This window comes from Triturus cristatus, chromosome 4_2 (genome assembly GCF_964204655.1).
Source record: "Triturus cristatus chromosome 4_2, aTriCri1.1, whole genome shotgun sequence".
Classification (NCBI taxonomy): Eukaryota; Metazoa; Chordata; class Amphibia; order Caudata; family Salamandridae; genus Triturus; species Triturus cristatus.
Window position 1 is genome coordinate 59,632,202 of NC_140586.1, and position 21,262 is coordinate 59,653,463.

A 21,262-nucleotide genomic window follows, 5' to 3' on the forward strand; every position below is an offset into this window, starting at 1 on the left:
TCCTCAGCGTCGCCTGGTCCCCGCAGCTGCAGAGTCAAGTTCACCACCAACTTTCCTGAAGCACCTGACATCGGTGGGCATTCGTCTACCGAGCCCCTGGTCACTCTCAAGTGACCCAGACTCTGTCCCCTCTGCTTTCGGGTACTCTTCAGCAAGAATCCATGTTTGGATTCCAACGGATACTTTCTCCTCTTCCAGCAGCGGCTCTATATCGAAGTCCTCCATTGGGTTTCAACCGCGACTTGCACATAGACTAGTACGGAGCATGCGGTCGTGTTCACACTGTGCACACGCTCTCTGTGGGGTCCCTCTCTACTCACCTTGGGTTGTTCCTTGGGGTCCTAGCATTTCTACATCCTCTCCACATTGTCCTGACTCGAGTCGTGGTTCTTATGCCACTCTTTTAGTATATTGTTCGGTCCCCCTCCTGGGATCCGTTGTGTATTAGTGCTATTTACTGTAATTTCTTTGCTATAGTATTGTGTGCTTTGTGTATATCTCCATGTGGGAGATACTGGAATATACTAGAGAGTATTATATAACAAATACATATTTTTATTAATACCTTGTGTGGCTCTCTTTCATTTAATCTATACTGTAAGAGTGCCTTCTGGTAAAACAAGCTGCTTTACACTCCTTCAAGACTAAGCCTGAAGGCTGCTCTCCACAGCTATCATTTGGATAGCTTTCTATGGTTGTCTGGGAGTTCTCAAATCACCATAAGGGTTGTCTGGACTGGTGCAAGGTGCCCACTTACATCAGAGGACATCATATACCAGGCCAGCCTCTTACATTGGTGTGCAGCGGTTGGGATTCAAGCCTGCATTGTTTTACCAGATAAATCTTTGTATTGATTGATTGAAAAAACACTAGTACTAGGCACATATAATACAAGCTTAAAATAAGTAAGTTCTACTGAACTAGGTATTGGGCAAGTTAAGGGTCTAGCACACCATTTCTCCAACCTCAGAGAGTTTAGCTCCCACTAGGTTAGGTAGGTGCAGCACCACATCACACTTAGTATGTCTACTAAAGGAGATGCCAGTGGCTCTCTGCCTTCTAGAAACAGTGAACTTTCGTTCCAAGAACTGAAACCATTGTGTGCCTCTAGGAAGCTAAAGGCAGGGAGAAGGGTCAAAAGTCAACGCCTGGTAGTGGTGTTACTGTTAGATGACCTAAGGAAGACTCCTGGGTCAGATGAACAGGACAGAGTGGGTGGGCCAGGGAATGAAGATAAGGCTGGAGGGGAACTCCTCTTTGACCTAGAATCTAACCCTGACCGGGGGAACCTGATGGTTCCCACCTGGACAACTCAGATCTTCAAGAGGAAAATGGAGAAGGCCTTGATGGTCCCCTCTTTGTTCCTTCTGGAAGAGTGCAGAGTTTACCCAGGGGATCTAGATCTACCTCTGCATAGTGAAATCACTCTAGACAGTCTGTAGGGACCTCTGTATCTAGCAAGAGGGACCACTCTTTTGATAGGGAGTACCAACTTCTTGAACTTGAAAAAGCTAGGCTCTGGAAAGAGCAGTTGGTCCTTGACAAAGAGTCCCTAGAAGTCCAGAGAGCTGGAAACAAGTTGGGACTTTAGTCCCATGGTGGCAGCAACAGTGTCCCTAAAGTTAAGGAACATTCCTTTGATCATAGGAACCTGAGCAAGATTGTCCGTCCCTACCATGTTGGGGAAGACATCCATAAATGGATAAGTGCTTTAGAGAGGGCCTGTAAAGTTAAAAAGGTCAGTCAAGAGCAGTGGGCAGCTATTTTGTGGCTCTCCTTTTTGCTGACTAAGGTAGAGAAAAGCTCTGCACTGTTAGAGAAGAGGATGCTGAAAATTATTCAGTTTTGAAGAGTGCTCTCATTGGTGGGTTTGGCTTAACCACTGAACAGTACAGGGTTAAGTTCAGAGACACCCAGAAGGCACAGAATCAGGACTGGGTAGACTTTGTGGATAGTGCTATAAAGGCTCTGGAAGGCTGGTTGCTTGGTAGCAAAGTACACAGTTTTGATGGATTGTATAATTTGATTATGAGGGAGCAGATCCTTAATAATTGCCAAAATCAGTTACTGCATCAGTACCTGGTGGATTCTGATCTGAATTCTCCCCAAGAATTGGGAAAGAAGGCAGATAAGTGGGACAGGACGAGGGTGAAGCTGAAAACCCAGAACACTGGTGGTGACCAGAAGAAGCAAGATTCTAAATCTCAAGATAAGGGTGGGGACAAGGGTAAAGACAAAAAGGAGTCTTCATCAGGGCCCCAAAAACCTGCATCTGGGGGATGGGGGGGGGGGGGGTCCAGCATGCAACAAAGGAAAAGGCAAAAAGAAACCTTGGTGTTACTTTTGTAAAACCTATTGGGCAAAAGATGCTGATTTTCCAAAAGCCAAGGAAAATCCTCCTACCACCACTGCCCCTAAGGCAACTGAGCCCCCTAGCACAAGTGCAAGTGGTGGTACAGGAAACAAAGGATTTGTAGGGTTAACCTTGGGCTCTGAGATGGGTTTTGGACTAGTCAGAACTCCAACTCAGGCTGTGCTTGTCTGTGATGGTGGCATGGATTTGCCACCTTATTTGTCAGTCCCAGTAATCTGGGCAAGTACAGACAACAGCCTTTGATAAATGGTAAGGAGGCCATGGCATACAGGGACACAGGTGCAAGTGTCACTATGGGGACAGAGAATCCTGTGGCCCCTGACCAAATCATACTTGGAGAAATGTACCAAGTGAGCAATGCAAACAATGTCAGGACTGACCATTCCTTGGCAGTTGTTAATTTCAGCTGGGTATGGGTAACTGGTCCTAAAAAGGTTGTGGCAAGTTCAGACCTACCAGTAGAGTGTTTGTTGGGCAATGACTTGGAGACTTCAGCCTGGGCAGAAGTGGAACTGAGGACTCATGCAGCAATGTTGGGCATCTCTGCAGATGTGTTTGCTGTGACTAGGTCACAAGCCAAACTGACAACCACTGAACAGGCCCTGAATCATGGCACAATGAATCAGGAGCCTTCCAAGTGAAGGAGCAGGAGGGGTAAGGCAGTGTCTTCCCCCCAGACTCAGAGTGAAGATCAGTCTCTTGAGGGAGAGGATCTCAGTGCCTGTGAAGGAACTGTCCCAGATGAGCTTGAACCTGATCAGGTTCAGTTCATGGGGACAGGGGGCCCTTCCAGGGCAGACTTAAGTTTGGACCAGCAAACCTGCTCCTCTCTAACTATAACGTCTCTGTAACCTTTGTTTTTTTCAGTGAACTTCTAAGGCTTTTTGTATTCCATTTCCTAACAATAATGTCTCTGTAACCTTTGTTTTTTTCCGGGAATTTCTATGGTTTTTTGTATTCTATTTCCTAACTATAACATACCTGTAAACTTTGTTTTTTTAAAGTGAATTTCTAAAGTTTTTTAAATGCTAATTCCTAACTATAACGTCCCTGTAACCTTTGTTTTTTAGTGAATTTCTATGGTTTTTAAAGAAGTAGTCATGCTTGCAGAGTAGTGGAGAAAGGGGGCGTGGCCGCTGACAACTTTTCAGCAATCCTGCCGTGTGGGACTTACGGCTGTAACAGGAGGGGTAGTTGACCCCCAAGGATGTCTTTGGGGGACATCTACCCCAGCTATTACCTCCAGTAAGTCCCATACAGCAGGATTGCTGAGATCTGATAGCAGGCCACGCTCCCTTTCTCTTCCAGTCTGCAAATGCACCTCCTGGCGCACTACTAATATTGGGATGAACTCCCCTTGGCTATTGAGGGTCCTTGGGGGCCAACTACCCCGCTGGTTACCTCCAGCAAGTCCCACACACTGGGTTTGCTAAGAGGTTTTCGGTGGCCACGCCCACTTTCTCCTCCTCTCAGCAAACGTGCCTCCTGGTGCACTACTATTTGGGGGATGAAGTTCCCTTGGCTCTTGAGGGTTCTTGGGGGGCCAACTAGCCCTCCTGTACCCTCCAGTAAGGCCCACCAACAGCAGTGGATGTCCTTGGGGATCAACTACTCCTCCGATTACCTCCAGTAAGTCCCATACAGCAGGATTGCTGAGATCTGACAGCAGGACACGCCCCCTTTCTCTTCCACTCTGCAAACGAGCCTCCTGGCGCACTACTAATAGGGGGATGACGTCCCCTTGGCTATTGAGGGTCCTTGGGGGCCAACAAGCCCTCCTGTAACCTCCAGTAAGGCCCACACATCTGGATTGCTGAGAGATGGTCGGAGGCCACACACCCTTTCTCCACCACTCTGCAAACACATCTCCGGGTGCACTGCTGCTTGGAGGAAGAAGTTCACTTTAGTCCTGAGGCCCTCAGGAGGCAAGGGGATGTCATCCTCACACCAGCAGTGCATTGAGAGGCACGTTTGTAGAGTGGTTGAGAAAGGGGCGTGGCCTTTGACCACCTCTTAGCAATCCCACTGTGTGTGGCTTACTGGAGGTAACAGGAGGTCTTCTTGGTTCCTAGGAGCCCTCAGCAGCCAAGGGGACATCATACCCCAACCAGGAGCGCACCAGGAGGTGCATTTGCAGAGTACTGGAGAATGTTGGCGGGCCTCCTACGAGTTGCAGCATTTATTATTTTTTTTAGAAGGGTAGGTCCCCCTTCCTGGAACCATTTTGGGCCCCGGCGACCCCAAAAACGGGAGGGGGGATTGTGCGGCCCTGCTCCCGGGCCGATTTTGGCCCCTGGCACCCCACCTCCCAGGGCCCGGCCTTTATTTTTCTTTCAAAGGGAGGGGGGCATGGGCCCACCTACCAGGCCATTTTCAAGCCCCAGGGACCCCATCCCACTAAGCATGCACATTTTAAAATGTTTTTTTTTAAAACAATTGTTAGGAGGGGGCCACGTGGCCCCACACCAGAGGCTGAATTCGGCCCAGGAACCCCATCCCCCGGAGCCAGGATTTGATATTTTGATATTTTTTCTTATTTGACATGAGAGGGAGGATGCACGGCCCCCCTCTCCAGGCCTATTTCAGCCCCGGGGACCCCATCCCCCAGGGTAGGCCTTCAATATTTTTTAATGGGGAGGGGGCCGGTGGGGCCCTCTCCCCAGGCCGATATTGCCCTGGGGGTCCCATACCCTGGGGCATGGCCAGCTCGTTGGGGACCGCGGGGGAACAGCCATTTCAACACGGTTTTTACCACACGTTGCAATTACATCGCATGCGTTACAACGCATGCGATGTTACAACGCGTGGTAAAAACCACGCATACCATTACATCGCATGCGCTTTTACAACGCATGCGATGTAATGGCTATCCACGTCGTTGTGAGGAAACTGAGCATGTTTCTTCACAACGACGTGGACCTCTGACGACGCAGGAACCGGGAGCAGAGACGGCGACGCTGGAACCACGAGGAAAGAGGTAAGGCTGATTGTGCTTGGGGTGGGGGGAGTGGTTTTGGGTAGGGTAGTGTAGTGTAGGGATGGGAGTAGTGTGGGTAGTGTAGTAGTGTTTTAGGGTTTAGGGTAGTGTAGGGGTGGTTGTAGGTCGGCTAGTGTAGTAGTGTTTTAGGGTTTAGGGTAGCGTAGGGGTGGGAGTAGTGTGGGTAGTGTAGTAGTGCTTTAGGGTTTAGGGTAGTGTAGGGGTGGGAGTAGTGTGGGCAGTGCTGTAGTGTAGTAGTGTTTTAGGGTTTAGGGTAGTGTAGGGGTGGTTGTAGGTTGGCTAGTATAGTAGTGTTTTAGGGTTTAGGGTAGTGTAGGGGTGGGAGTAGTGTGGGTAGTGTATTAGTGTTTTAGGGTTTAGGGTAGTGTAGGGGTGGGAGTAGTGTGGGTAGTGTTGTAGTGTAGTAGTGTTTTAGGGTTTAGGGAAGTGTAGGGGTGGGAGTAGTGTGGGTAGTGTTGTAGTGTAGTAGTGTTTTAGGGTAGTGTAGGGGTGGGAGTAGTGTGGGTAGTGTTGTAGTGTAGTATTGTTTTAGGGTTTAGGGTAGTGTAGGGGTGGGAGTAGTGTGGGTAGTGTAGTAGTGTTTTAGGGTTAGGGGTAGTGTAGGGGTGGGAGTAGTGTGTTGTGTAGGTGTAGGGGTAGGGTTGTCACTTACCTTGCATACTTTTACCACGAGTATAGCTTTACCATGCATGCCTTTGCGTTGTAATGGCATGCATGGTAAAGGCATACTCGTGGTAAAAGTATGCGATGTAATGGCACGCGATGTCATTGACATCGCATAGTAATACCCGCGTTGTAATGGCACGCGTGGTATTAGTATGCGATGTAATGACATACATCCGGACCGCGGGGGAGTCTCAAGGCCCCTACAGTCCCAGCCGGCTCCCCGCCTCCTGTGGGTGCCGACATTGTTTTTGGACAGAGGGACTGCAAGCATGCAGCTCCCTCTGTCCAAAAGCAATTCTGCTCCACTTAATGCTCTCGCTTCCATGAAGCGGAGCAGTGTTTGCTGTGGCATGGCGGTACCGATGCTGCCACCATGCCATAGCAAACTGCAATGTCCTGGGGATGGGCACCAGGGGACATTACTGGAGCCATCCCTGGGGGTGGTGGTCACCAGAGACATGCAGGACTCCAGGAGGGGGTCTGCGCTGCTCCCCTCCCATCTTGTATATTGCCCCGGGGAGGTGGCGGTCCCTGGGGCCGGGGGTCCACAACAGACCCCCTTAATTAGTGTATGTATACCCCCGGGAGGTGGCGGTCCCTGGTGTTACGTGGGGGGTCAGAGCCCCCACACCCATTATTATGGCATTTAGCCCAGGGGAGGTGGTGATCCCCATGGCAGGGGGGTCCACAAGGCCCCCCAATATCTTTGAATTAGCCCCGGGGAGGTGGTGGTCCCCAAGGCTGCAGGTGGGTCCAGTGGGCCTGCCCGCATTAATAATAGCTCCGGGAAGGTGGCGGTCCCAGGGGCTTTAGTAATCCCTAGGAGGGGGGGCCCGTGTGCCTCCTCCTACATACATTATATGCTCCCGGGACCTGGCCCACTCGGGGGTCAATGTAAAGCAAGAAGCGAATTTGCGAATATCGCAAATTTACAGGAGTTTTTTTTCTACCCTCCCCCCTTTTCTTTATTTTCACTTTTTCACTCGGAGAACTACTACGTGCTAAACGAAACTGTAGCACGAGTCTGATTTTAAACAATAGGAAGATGTTATGATTAAGAGATTCTCACAGAGAGGTTACGCCCAGTCAACAATAAAGAAAGCAAGGTTAGATGTTGAGTCCAGACAGACAGCCTCTTTGTTAAAAGAAAAAGAAGAGCCAATGGAAATGTCAGTACAAAAAATCAGGTTCATAACAACCTATCATAGACAAGTGAAACGAGTCAGGAAGGGACTTGAGAAATTCTGGCAGGTACTTAAGACAGATAGAGATATAGCCAAAAGCGTTGAAGCGTTCCCACAGATCACTTTCAGGAAAGCGAAATCTCTTAAAGATAGCCTCTGTAGAGCCTTGGAGTCACCAGTCCCGAAGATATCGGGAATACAAGGCTTCTACACCTGTCGAAACTGTAAAGCATGTAAATACAGTAAGAATTGCAAGGAATGTAGACTGTCCCCTGTTTGCAAACCATTCAAAATCGGTAAACATTTGACTTGCAATACAGACCATGTTGTATACGCACTCAGCTGTCCATGCAATAACGCATACATTGGCAGCACAATACACAAAGCAAAGAAACGTGTATTGGAGCACTTGCGTGTGATAAAGAATGGAGACAAGCAGTACCCTATGGCTAGACACTTCCAGACATATCATAACCAAAATAGCAACATATTGACATTCTGTGTCCTTGACACGATCACAGTCAATGAAAGGGGAGGAAACAGTGTCCAAGATTTGAGACGTCTTGAATCAAGACTTATAATACAATATCAGATACTGGCGCCGGGGGGCAACAACTGTGATGAGGAACTATCAGTCCATCTAGATAAGGCCTTTCCCAACCCTCAGTTAAGATGTAGTTTCACATTAGCTCACCCGACTTAGTTCTAGATGTGTCATGTAAATCATTGACCTTTTGTTTTAATTGTGACAGTAACGTATGGTAAGTGAATTGTTATAAGATTGGTTTCTTGAGGGAATTCCAGTCTAACTGCTGCCTCGCATTTGCTAATGTATATATTTCACTGTGATTGTTAGGTGTTTATTGTTTATCATTTAGGATCAACTGGGTGTTAATAATTGTTTTTCTGTTTTTTGCAGATCCACATGTAAATTGCTGTGTTTAAGAAGAAGGCAATGGAGCTATAATATCGGACTTGGCATTAGACTTGTCTCAGTGACTTGACTTTGTTGACCCATTAGGGTTTATTCACGAACACTTCATTAGCCCACTTGGGCATTGCTTTCTTCTTTTTCACCCTTGAACCTTGGTTAACTATTTACCTATGGGCACGATTGCAAGTAGACTGACAATTCTGATCCCCAGCGGGATAAGTGTTCCATTTGGCATTCATTGCCGGCAGTCATGGCGAGGGGAACAACCTTATCGGTTTTCCCTGTAAAGACGGGTGGAGGTTTCCCTGTATTAAGAGAACTCTTAATACATAATTAATTCAGCGAAGTATGTTGTGTGACCCTATTAGGCACTTTATCTATGTGCCTGGGATGTGAACAATATAGTTTCATCCCTGGCGATTAGTATGGTGTGTGACCCTGTTCATTAACATTGTGCTTGGGATATGAACAATAAAGTTTCATCCCTTTCAATTGCTGGCCCACCACACGCTCCTTACATTCTTTTTCACCGCAATTGTAAATATACATGTATTAAATAATCTTGAATTATGACATGTAATCGGATCTGTTTTGAAACCGTTTTTCACTGAATTTTGATTTTGGAGTGAAGTATAACTCGTGATTTTATGTGAAAGTCTTTTCACTATGTTTAGTTGATCACATGTGATGTTATTTAAACCACTAAAAAAAACAGACACAGTTACTCGTGAACAAGGGGATCTCCCCGAAACACGTAGAGTGTATTAAGCCTTTAAATAAAGAATCGCTTTTGCAAAGATTGGGCCATGGCGTGCTGTTTTGACTACCTATAATTCAGCAGTTGTTCATATATATGTATACTACTTGTCTATCTTCCTTGCAGCAATTACTTAAAATTTTAAATACAACTTTATATTAAAATACACTCACACAGTGCAAGTTAATGCCTTTGACACTAGTATATGTAAAACAGACTGCCCGTTTGTTTTCCTAGCGCCAGTTACACCAACTAGAATTGATATTTACTCAACTTCATAGCTGCATGTGCAAAATAAGCAATAATGACTGTTTAAATACAGGACAATGTATTGAGGCCTTGCAACATATCCTATACCCAAATGAACAGTTTATACTGATATATATATGGTGACTTGTAATCTGAGACTTCAATTTTACTACAGCACTGTGCAAATTAATCCCCATCTGTGCAAAATACGCAAACATTTCCGGTTTAAATACCGTGCCCTATAATATCACATCAGAGCATCTCCTGTGCAAAATTGCGCAAATTTGTAAAAAACTGTAACTTTAAAAGCGCTGTCAGACCGATTTTTGACATCTGTCATGTTTGTCATTTAATTATGTGCAAATTGAACTAATTACGTGTATAAATACACCTAGATAAAATACCACATAGATAAAAAAAAAGTCTAAAAACAATGCTTTGCTAAATAACATTTCCATCCGGGCACTAGTGGATTGACGTAAAGCTGCTTAGGCTGTGTACCTTGCTGTTTCCGTTCTGTTAGGTGTAAGTGCAAAGTGTGCAAAGAGTGTTGTGAACATATGTATGCAATTATGCATTCTTCAATTCCTGAATGCCAGATGAACTGCATAATAAAGGTGCAAATTGGTACATCTGTGGCTTACTGAAGTCGGCCAAACGGAACGAAATCAGCGGCTAAATTGAAAATAGGAAACCAAAAATGAGAGAGGAATAAGCAATGTCCTCACTGAGATGTAAAATATTAACCAGTATTTAAAAAGCGGGATAATATGCCATCTAGGATAAAAAAGTGTGTTATTTCAGTTATCCTTGTCTTTACAGGAGCCCTCATGGGATCAAATATTTAAATACGATATAAGAATGGGTGGGTTGATTCAAAGCCAAGGATGCAGATCCTCTGTTGTGTTTAGACCATTAGGATGTTTGCTGTCAAGTTCAAGTATGTATTTCGTCTCCAAGCGTCTAAGGATAGCCTCCCTATTTCCTCCCCTTCTAAGTAGCAATACAGCATCCACTACAAAGTATCTTAGGGGCATATCAACAAGGCCCGGAGTTAAAATTATCGCCGATTTAGCGTCCGTTTTTGGATGAAAAGCGGCAATACTTTTAACGCCCTATTAGCAGGGACACGCTAACGTGTGAATCCATGCTTCTTCGCCCACTTCCTTTGCGCCTGCGCATCGCTAATGAGATGCGAGGTAGGCGTGCCCCTCTGAAATACTGCAAAAATCATCGCTAACACAGCTTCTCTGTATTTACAAGGGTATCGCTAACCTGACTAGCGACTTAAAAATTAGCGCTAACCAGGTTTTTCGCCGGTTTCTTACACCTGCTTTTTTTTCCTACTATGCCATATCTATCATGGGAGGTTGATTATTAGCCTGAGTCCACATCTCCCTATTTACAATATTTTTCCCTATCGCTGGAATTCCAGTGATATTGTCGCTTATCGCTGCTATTGGCTGGATTTCTGGCGCCTTGGCGATGCACCTTGTTAATTGTGCTCTGACCGGGCGATAGAATCCAGCCCCTTAGTTTGTCTAAGTCATTGTTATGGACCTCTTTGAAGTGGCGTGCCACGGGGCAAGTCCCATCAGAATTAGAGATTTCCCTTAGGTGCTGGAGCACTCTCTTGTGGACTGGCTGTTTGGTGCCACCCTCATACTGTAGCCCACAGGAGCACTCCAGCACATAGACAGCGTACTCTGACTTGCATGTTAGGAATTTATCAATAGTGCAGGGCTTGTTTTTAAATGGAGAGCAGAAAGTAGTTCTGTTAGTACCATATTTACAAGCTCTGCATGATGTACATCTGATAAAACCATTGCGCGTTGTTAGCCAACTTGAACCTGTGTTTGCCTCCGGAATATTAAGTCACTGGTGCTCGGTACCCTTCTGTATGTTATAGTGGGGGTCCGCAGTAGCTTCTCCCCTAAAATTGCGTCACTTAGCACTAAATGCCAGTTACTCTTAAAGATCTTGTATAGACTATCTTTTTGTCTGTTGTATGTAAGGAGTAGTCTTGGGTTGTTAGTACTAGGGCCTGTACCACTCGAAACTGTGTTTTTGTCCTAAGAGTGTCTTACAAGCAGGTTTTTGCAAGCTACAGTCCTAGTTCTACCTTGACACTTTTTTTTGAAACTTTAAAGAAGATTTGTCAAACAACGCAAAAGTTATAGCCAAGTCAAAAAACACTTTTCCCATGGAAACTAGGTCCTAACTATAACTACCCACCTACTATAACAACTGGCGACTGTCAGTAGGTAATATATATCTATATATGTATGTCCAAACCAAGCCATCCCCTCCTGTAGGAAAGACGAGAGTCCACACAGGTAAGTTGATCCACCTCCTTTTATTTCAGTTAAAAGCGAGCGGCATTATGCATTTCAGCACTCCGTGCCTTCCTCAGATGCCTTGCTCGTTTTGAAATGCACTGTCCACTAAGAGAAACGGAGCGTCTCACTGGGATTTGCAGAGACACTCCTTCCACCTTTAAAGGGAAGATTTTTCGGACTCGCTGCCCAGAGCCCACTTGCTGCAGTGACACACGTGGAAGTCCTTGCCCAAGTGGGCGGTGACTGCAGCTCCCTTGTAATTGTGGATCCTGTAGTGTAAGGGGGCTGGATTCACTGACCTTCACCCAACCAACAGTGCTTTCAGCGTGCCGGAATATCTTCGCCTAAGTAAGCAGAGACATCGCAATGAAGTCATCACCTAGTATTCAATGGCCTGGCAATGCGCTGAGAGATGCGGTGATCCAGCGTTTTCCCAAGCACTTTGAGACACACCAACAACTGCCACAGTCCGCCAAATTCTTGAGGGTGGGCGCTCTAGTGCGAGTGGCCACGCACACAACATCCAAACCAAGCCATCCCCTCCTGTAGGAAAGACGAGAGTCCACACAGGTAAGTTGATCCACCTCCTTTTATTTCAGTTAAAAGCGAGCGGCATTATGCATTTCAGCACTCCGTGCCTTCCTCAGATGCCTTGCTCATTTTGAAATGCACTGTCCACTAAGGGAAACGGAGCGTCTCACTGGGATTTGCAGAGACACTCCTTCCACCTTTAAAGGGAAGATTTTTCGGACTCGCTGCCCTGAGCCCACTTGCTGCAGTGACACACGTGGAAGTCCTTGCCCAAGTGGGCGGTGACTGCAGCTCCCTTGGAATTGTGGATCCTGTAGTGTAAGGGGGCTGGATTCTCTGACCTTCACCCAACCAACAGTGCTTTCAGCGCGCCGGAATATCTTCGCCTAAGTAAGCAGAGACATCGCAATGAAGTCATCACACAGTATTCAATGGCCTGGCAATGCGCTGAGAGTTGCGGTGATCCGGCGTTTTCCCAAGCACTTTGAGACATACCAACAACTGCCACAGTCCGCCGAATTCTTGAGGGTGGGGGCTCTAGTGCGAGTGGCCACGCACACAACATCCAAACCAAGCCATCCCCTCCTGTAGGAAAGACGAGAGTCCACACAGGTAAGTCGATCCACCTCCTTTTATTTCAGTTAAAAGCGAGCGGCATTATGCATTTCAGCACTCCGTGCCTTCCTCAGATGCCTTGCTCGTTTTGAAATGCACTGTCCACTAAGGGAAACGGAGCGTCTCACTGGGATTTGCAGAGACACTCCTTCCACCTTTAAAAGGAAGATTTTCTGGACTCGCTGCCCCGAGCCCACTTGCTGCAGTGACACACGTGGAAGTCCTTGCCCAAGTGGGCGGTGACTGCAGCTCCCTTGGAATTGTGGATCCTGTAGTGTAAGGGGGCTGGATTCGCTGACCTTCACCCAACCAACAGTGCTTTCAGCGCGCCGGAATATCTTCGCCTAAGTAAGCAGAGACATCGCAATGAAGTCATCACCCAGTATTCAATAGCCTGGCAATGCGCTGAGAGTTGCGGTGATCCAGCGTTTTCCCAAGCACTTTGAGACATACCAACAACTGCCACAGTCCGCCGAATTCTTGAGGGTGGGGGCTCTAGTGCGAGTGGCCACGCACACAACATCCAAACCAAGCCATCCCCTCCTGTAGGAAAGACGAGAGTCCACACAGGTAAGTTGATCCACCTCCTTTTATTTCAGTTAAAAGCGAGCGGCATTATGGATTTCAGCACTCCGTGCCTTCCTCAGATGCCTTCCTCGTTTTGAAATGCACTGTCCACTAAGGGACTATATGTATGTATGTATGTATGTATGTATGTATGTATGTATATATATAGATATATAATGTATAATTTATATTAGATTATTTTTAACTTTCACAAATTCTAATCAAATTTAAGAATACCAAGAAGCTGATCTGTTGTATGCCACGTACACTCCATGGGTACCAAACTGGTCATATCAGATATTCCTGTAAGTAAATACACCCTTGCTTTTCTAAGTAAATCCACTTGTGCGCATTGCAACAGAAAGCTCTAAATGGCCTGCTGTGTCCTTTAGAACATTGTATTTTCCCTATTTTAAAATCTAGGATCTAGGAGGATGGGCAGTCTGGTAGCATGTCTGAGAAAAGTTGATGTCAGGCATGAATGTTGTCTATAAGCAGACACGTGCCTTGTGCACAGTAAATATGCATTTGCTGTTCATTTCTCTTTTCTCTCTGTAAAGGAAGGTTCCGTTTAGAATGTTATCAAGTTTAGTACTGTGGTACGCATGTTTTATGCATCTACATCTCTTACAGAAGGTTATTAGTGATGCTTTGTGGGTCACGCCCTAGTTAAAGAACACACCATCCCTCAGATCTCTTTTAAAGCACTGCTTGTGTGCAGCTACTCACAGCCCTGTGGATAACCAGTGTGTGAAAGGCCAGTGCACAGCTCCTCAAAGACCTATGATAAAGAATGAGGGTCAATTTGCAGCTCCTCACAGACCTGTTGATATAACTGAGGCTTGTGAGTGCAGATCCTCACAGACCTGTGCATATAACCAAGGCTAGTTCTTCAGTAGGCGTCCATTAAGGAGAAGAGCAGTCGCATAGCAAGAGGGCCATGGGCTCTAATGCAAAAAAGAAAAATGGCTCCCTGTCCATTGTGTTGGTAGAGACAGCCATAATTAGTGCTTAGGATGCCCCCCAAATCCCTAGGCCCCGGTGTCGCTGCACCAGTTATACTTGCTTTAAATGGAAAACTAGAAGTGCCGGTACTGCAGCAGTGCTGAGAAGTGCAGGTTCTCTCCCTTTTATTAAAGTGCAGGTACTCAGTACCAGACAGTACCCGCCCATTAAAGCACTGGTTATACTATTGATAGTTATGCCTCTGCACAGCAGCAACTACACTGAACTTGCACTTTGGGATGTTCATGGGCTGTATAAAATTGAACAGCACCACACAAGCATTTGTAAAGTCCTTAGAAAAACTAGGCTTAGGTTTTCTTTCTTTCGGTTTTTGCTTACTGTCCTTTTTCAAGAGTGTGAGCAGGAGGTAGGACTGAACGAAAGGTCAACTCCTTGTTGTCATGTGTGTCAGACGGTGTGTGACATCACTTCCACTATCACTGGCATTTTGGTGAATCCATATCTATTGGGTGTCAGTTAGAAAATGATCTTACCATCATCTGAAGATTTGGGAATGGTGACTTCAAAGAACCAATCAAATATCTTGTCAGGATTTTCCCTGTAAACAAATGAAAAGAAAAGGGTAATAATCATTCCTATTGTTATCATTCAAGATAAAATGCAAACTGGGGCAAGCCTGGGGCAGGACCAGATATAATAAGGGACAACACTAGATCTGCCGTAGTGTAGGACTAGACCTAGCCAAGGACAAAGCCAGATCTAATCCAGAACAGTGTAGACAACCCAACAGAGCCTGATCTAACCCAGGGCAGGGCCAGACCAAACCCACAACAGAACCAGATCTAACCCAGAGATGAGCCAGACTTAACATAGGGCTCAGGTCTTACCCGGAGCTGGTCCCTACTCAAGATCTAACCCAAGGAACTGTCAGATCCAGTCCACAGCAGGCCCACACTGCTTCTGACCTATGGCCGGGCCACTTCTAGCAACAAGGTGAAGACAAAATTAAGGACACTTATTAGACAAAACTAGGGATAGTACCAGAACTAAGAAAAGGACCATAACACACAAATGGCAGGATTATATCTACCATTTTCAGGATCTGATGTCACCAGGAAAATGATTGGGAGTAACCAGGGGCATCCAGAAAATAGAGAAGAACCCCTTAGACAAAAGGGATGGGGTTATTAAACAAGATCAATATATGCTCCCCTAAGTCTAAATAGCACAATTCTACATAGACACTCAGCTACCATAAACTTACAGAAAGAAGACCCTTACTAAAGGGATAGCAAATACGAATGCCCCAGTGGTAGAAAGATATATGTCTTTAATCCAATAGAAATATGTCAAACATGTAGTGCTTTTTACATTGTATTACATTCATACATATAGAAACAGATATCATACAACACAAATAGGAAGAATGTAACTATACCACTTAATATGTCTTTTAACAACTACATTGTCAATATGTATGTATGTGTGTGTGTATGTATATATATATTCACTTAAAAAACCATAGGTTTCACACATGTTATAGTTAGGTGGATATTTCACTCGTAAAAAAACAATGAAATTCCCCCGTTATAGTTAGTTCAGATAACTATAACTCGCGCGCCCGCAATCCACTACTGATGACGTCACATATTACATCACTTATGACATCGTCAGTGGCATCACTCATGACATCACTGATGACATCATCCTTGTGATAGAGTGGCGGTCGTGTGAAACCTATGGTTTTTTAAGTGAATGCACTATTCCAACACTGCAACCAGCTACTAAGCACACACCCACTAAAGGCGGGGCATTCGAGCATGCAGTATTTCAAGGTTCAACAAAGAGAACTCTGTAAAACAGTCGTGAAGCGAGCCCAGGAAGAAGAGGTTGATCCTTGAAACGCGTCGGCCCTAGAACGCTTCACCGGATTCAATTACCTTTGTTTGCCAGTAATAAAACTCCAGGTTTTCAAAAGCAGCGAGTGCGCTCTAAATGCTTGTGGGCTTTTGGGAAACATAAATTTACGCGTGGCGCCCATGCCGCGCTGAGCTGCACCGTCCTTACACTTCAAGGAGGCTGTGAGGAAGAAATTTTCTTCACTCTTCAGTGCTGCTTTTGGGCTCAAAATGAACAATGGATTGAACTCGGAGGTCCTACTAAGGAAGATAAATGTGCTAAAAATGACTGATAACAGAACCTACTAAGGATGAATTATCTCGTGTGAATGGACCATGTAACCCAGCATGCACTATTCCAACACTGCAACCAGCTACTAAGCACACACCCACTAAAGGCGGGGCATTCGAGCATGCAGTATTTCAAGGTTCAACAAAGAGAACTCTGTAAAACAGTCGTGAAGCGAGCCCAGGAAGAAGAGGTTGATCCCCGAAACGCGTCGGCCCTAGAACGCTTCACCGGATTCAATTACCTTTGTTTGCCAGTAATAAAACTCCAGGTTTTCAAAAGCAGCGAGTGCGCTCTAAATGCTTGTGGGCTTTTGGGAAACATATATATATATATATATATATATATCCTACTGGCGGTCACCAATAGGTAGTTATAGTTAGGACCTGTTATCCAAAGGAAATCTGCAACATTCTATTTGGAATAACTTAGGCGCCGGTTGACAAATCTTTGCGAAATTTTCAAAACTCGTGGCCCGCTCCGGTCCGCTCCTATCCTGAAAGTCTCAAGGTGATTCGTCAAGCAGGGGCCGAGAAAAAAGGGGGTCCCAAAACGTGTTTTCCCCATGCAATTTTCCACAGGGACCTTTAGTCGCAGCTACAGCCCGAACTGCTGAACGGAATTACACTAAATTTGGCAGAAAGGTAGACCTTGGATCAGAGTCATGCCTTTTGCTTAAATGGTGTAAATCTGTTCAGTAGTTCCTGAGAAAATCAAAATCACATATATATCTATGGCCTCGCTGGATCCGCGCACCCTGAGCGCACCCTGAGCGCACCCTCCTGATCACGAGCTGCATGCTAATTGGCTGTCAACACTCCAAATCAGGAAGTGTTGGCAGCCATTTTGTGCCTCGGTAGAAGCGAGGCTGAAGAAATCTGTGGAACTAGTGTGTAAAACTCATAAAGGGGGCAGGGTAGAAATACCTTGACCCTCTAGACCTGCTTAGGGGGTCCCACAAGGACCCCTAGGTCCGTCATTTTTTTTTAAACGGCGAAATACGCGCAGGGTGCGCGGATCATGCCGTAAAAAAAATAATAAAACGAAGTGCGGGCTTTAATAATTAGCCCCCGGTGGGGGGGGGGCAAATCCCAGGGGCAAAAGTTTTAAATTTTATAAGGGGCCCAGAGGGGCTCCCCAGCCCCGGGGACCGCCACCCCCCGGGGGTCCAACATAAATGGGTGGGGGGGCTCAACCGCCACCCCCCCAGCAAAATAGATGGGTGGGGAGCTCAAAGACCCCCCAGCCCCAGGGACCGCTACCCCATGGGGCTTTCTCAAAATGGTTGGGGGGCTCAAAGGCCCCCCCAAGCCCCGGGGACCACCACCCCCCGGGGCTGTGTATGTTGTGGAGGGGGGTCGCGTGGCCCCCTCCTGGAGCCCTCGAGGGCCCTGGGGACCGCCACCCCCCAGGGCCGGCACCTGCAGTGTCCCGGAGTGCCCACCCCGGGACACTGCAGTTTGCTATGGCAGGGCGAGAGCCGAGGCTCCAGCCCTGTCATAGCAAACTTGGTTTGGATTTTGAAAGAGAGAGCAGGGAATCCTGCTTTCTCTTTAAAAATGCAAACCATTTTGCTTTTCCACATGGAGAGCTGCATGTTAGCAGCTCCCCGTGGGGAAAAACAATGCCGGCTCCCGAAGGACGCGGGGAGCCGACTGGGACCGTGGGGGCATTGGGGCTCCCCCCACGGTCCCCAACGTTATATATTCTCCCCGGGGGATGGGGTCCCCGGGGAGAATAGAAATTAGTGATAGGTGCTATTTTTTTTTTTACGGTAAAGTTAAGAGTCAGGCACCCAGCGCGGCGCTCAACACAGCCCCCTGGTGTGCACGCGCTGGGTGTGCGACTCCTAACGCGTAGAACACGTTTATGACGTCACGCGCAAGTGCGCGAGCTTCGCGTAAAGTAATATGTATGTGTTGCATATGCGCCTGGAGTCACGTACCGGTCGCATAGCAATTGCGCAGGAAAATACGCACCCATCGCACACCCTACGCAGATCCTACACAACAATCGTAAAATGGCGGCTAAGTTCCGTGCAGTGATTGAGAAAGGTACGCTTTGGTTGCGCGACTCCAAAAAAAATTTTCATTAAAAAAAATACAAAAATATTATACATATATTTTAAAAAATATAAAACTAATAAAAACAACATTAAAGTTTCAATATTTTTAAAAACATTTTTTTTCAATTTATATTAAAAATATGTAATGTAATTTAAAAAATAAAATATGTAGAAATAAATAGTTTAAAAAATGTAGAAAAACAGTATCAAAAAACAAAATATAACAAATAAAATATTAAAAACTTATCATTTAAAAAACCTTTGAAATTCACTGAAAAAAACATAGGTTTCAGATATGTTATAGTTAGAAATTAGCATTTAAAAAACCTTTGAAATTAACTGAAAAAAACATAGATTTCAGGGGCATTATAGTTAGGAATTAGCATTTAAAAAACCTTTGAAATTCACTGAAGAAACCATAGGTTTCAGGTATGTTATAGTTAGTAATTAGCATTTTAAAAACCTTAGAAATTCACAGAAAAAAACATAGGTTTTAGGGGTGTTATAGTTAGCTGGACATTTCTCTTGTACAAAACCAGTGAAATTCCCCCGTTATAGTTAGTTCAGCTAACTATAACTCGCGCGCCCGCAATGCACTGCTGATGACGTCACATATTACATCACTCATGACATGGTCAGTGACATCACTCATGACATCACTGATGACATCTCAAATGACATCACTGATGATATCACTGATGACATCATCCTTGTAGATAGAGTGGCAGACCTCCTCTCACCCTAATATAACCTTTGATACACACACTCAAAAATAGAAATTAACATTTTCAAAACAATAGATATACCAATACCACTTACAACACACTTATTCAGTAATTCCAAGATCTACACACACATCTTCTCATTCACTAACAGTCCTATACAGTCACTCATACATGTACTCACTCATCATATGTACTCATACACCTATACATCGTGTTACACACTGACACTCATCCATAGAGTTACTCACACACAGTCACACATGCAAACAAAGTATCAAACATCCATTCACTTGCATATACAGGTAGACACACACCACCACACTTACTTCTACAGAAACTTACATATACTTACTCTCTTAAGCAATCATTTATAGAAACACATTCTAATTTATACAGGAACTCTTCCAATCTCTCATTCTCACATATACTCACTTATATACACCAATACGCACATATACTAGTTTAAAACATATGTAGTTACTCATAAAGACACTATTGAGACAGTCATTCACTCACTAACACACCCATACACACACTCATCCACCCATACAGTCCTGCACACATGCTGTCTACAACACATACAAACAGTGAGTCACTCATTCATGCATCTATACACTACGTAATACCCCCCACAAAACCATACAGACACTCAGACACTCATACTGATACTCAAAAAAACAACTAATAACCTGTATAGATACTTATGTAGCTACTCACCAACCCATGTAGCCACTTATACACAAAGTGAGAGACTGATACATATATTTATATATTTAAACATTACTCACTAACTCATGTATTCACTAAGATACACTTAATCACTCAGTTATACAATCAATTTTTCAGAAACAAAATCATCCATGTAGACACTTATATACCCATTTATTGTTCCATCGACCTTGAGATATACATATATAAAACATATTTAAATTTCAGAAAAACACACATTCAGTGGATGATGTCATCAGTGATTTCATTTGAGATGTCATCAGTGATGTCATGAGTGATCTCACTGACCATGTCATGAGTGATGTAATATGTGATGTCATCAGCAGTGCATTGCAGGCGCACGAGTTATAATTAGTGGAACTAACTATAACGGGGGAATTTCACTGGTTTTGTACAAGTGAAATGTCCAGCCAACTATAACACCCCTAAAACCTATGTTTTTTTATGTGAATATATATATATATATATATATATATATAATGTCATTCTTGAGTGATCGAACATATCAAGTGTGCGAGGGCAACAATAGATCAGTGCCCACCCCCCTTCAGTGTGGTGTCCCGCAGGGCTCTTCACTGAGCCCTACGCTTTTTAACGTCTACATGGCCCCACTGGAGGGGGAGGTCGCACCCTTTGGAGTGAAACTCGCAACGTACGCGGATGACACCCAATTGATTGTTTCGCTCTCGCTCGCAGAAAGCCATGGTGAGAAGTTTGCCGCCTGCCTTACCAACATCATGGCATGGATGGCCGACTCAAGACTCAAGCTCAATGCCTCCAAAACCGAGGTGATGTTGCTGGGAAATCTCTGCACCTCCCTCCCCAAATGTATGTGGCCGACTTGTCTAGGAGATCCTCCGACCCCGAAGGGATCTATAAAAAGCCTCGGCGTCTGGCTTGAACCGGAGCTGTCGATGCACACTCAGGCGAAAAAAACTGCAGGGTGTTGCTATGGGCTGCTCCGCTCAATACGGAAAGTCATGCCCTTACTCCCATTAGACTCTAGGAAATTGCTGGTACAGGGCCTTATTCTGTCAAGACTGGATTATAACAACGCCCTTTTCCTGGCTGCACCGGAATACACCTTGAACGTGCTCTAGAGGGCACAGAATGCAGCTGCAAGACTGCTGACGAACACACCCAGAAGAACGTCAGCAAAACCGGCCTTGAAAGCGCTCCATTGGCTGCCCATAAGAGCGAGAGTGAAATTCAAAGCGCTCTGTACAGTGTTCAGAGTCCTCCAAGGCACAGGCCCTCCGATCCTTAGAGATCTGATCCGCCCTCACAAATCAGCACGAACGCTCCGCTCTGGCGAGGAAAACCTGGTAGCTATCCCGAGAGCAAAAAGAACAAGGACCGGAGGACGCCGCTTTTCA

General features: G+C 45.5%; 1 protein-coding gene across 5 annotated transcripts in view; it reads right to left on the reverse strand.

Annotated features, from left to right (window-relative positions):
* The window catches only part of DENND1C (DENN domain containing 1C), a 233,203-nt gene that overhangs the window by 190,466 nt on the left and 21,475 nt on the right, over positions 1-21,262 (reverse strand). For all 5 annotated transcript variants that reach the window (XM_085600510.1, XM_085600509.1, XM_085600511.1 and 2 more), the window contains exon 2: positions 14,714-14,778. In XM_085600510.1, coding sequence (XP_085456636.1) covers positions 14,714-14,778 — 65 coding nt within the window. The remainder of the gene's footprint in view (positions 1-14,713; positions 14,779-21,262) is intronic.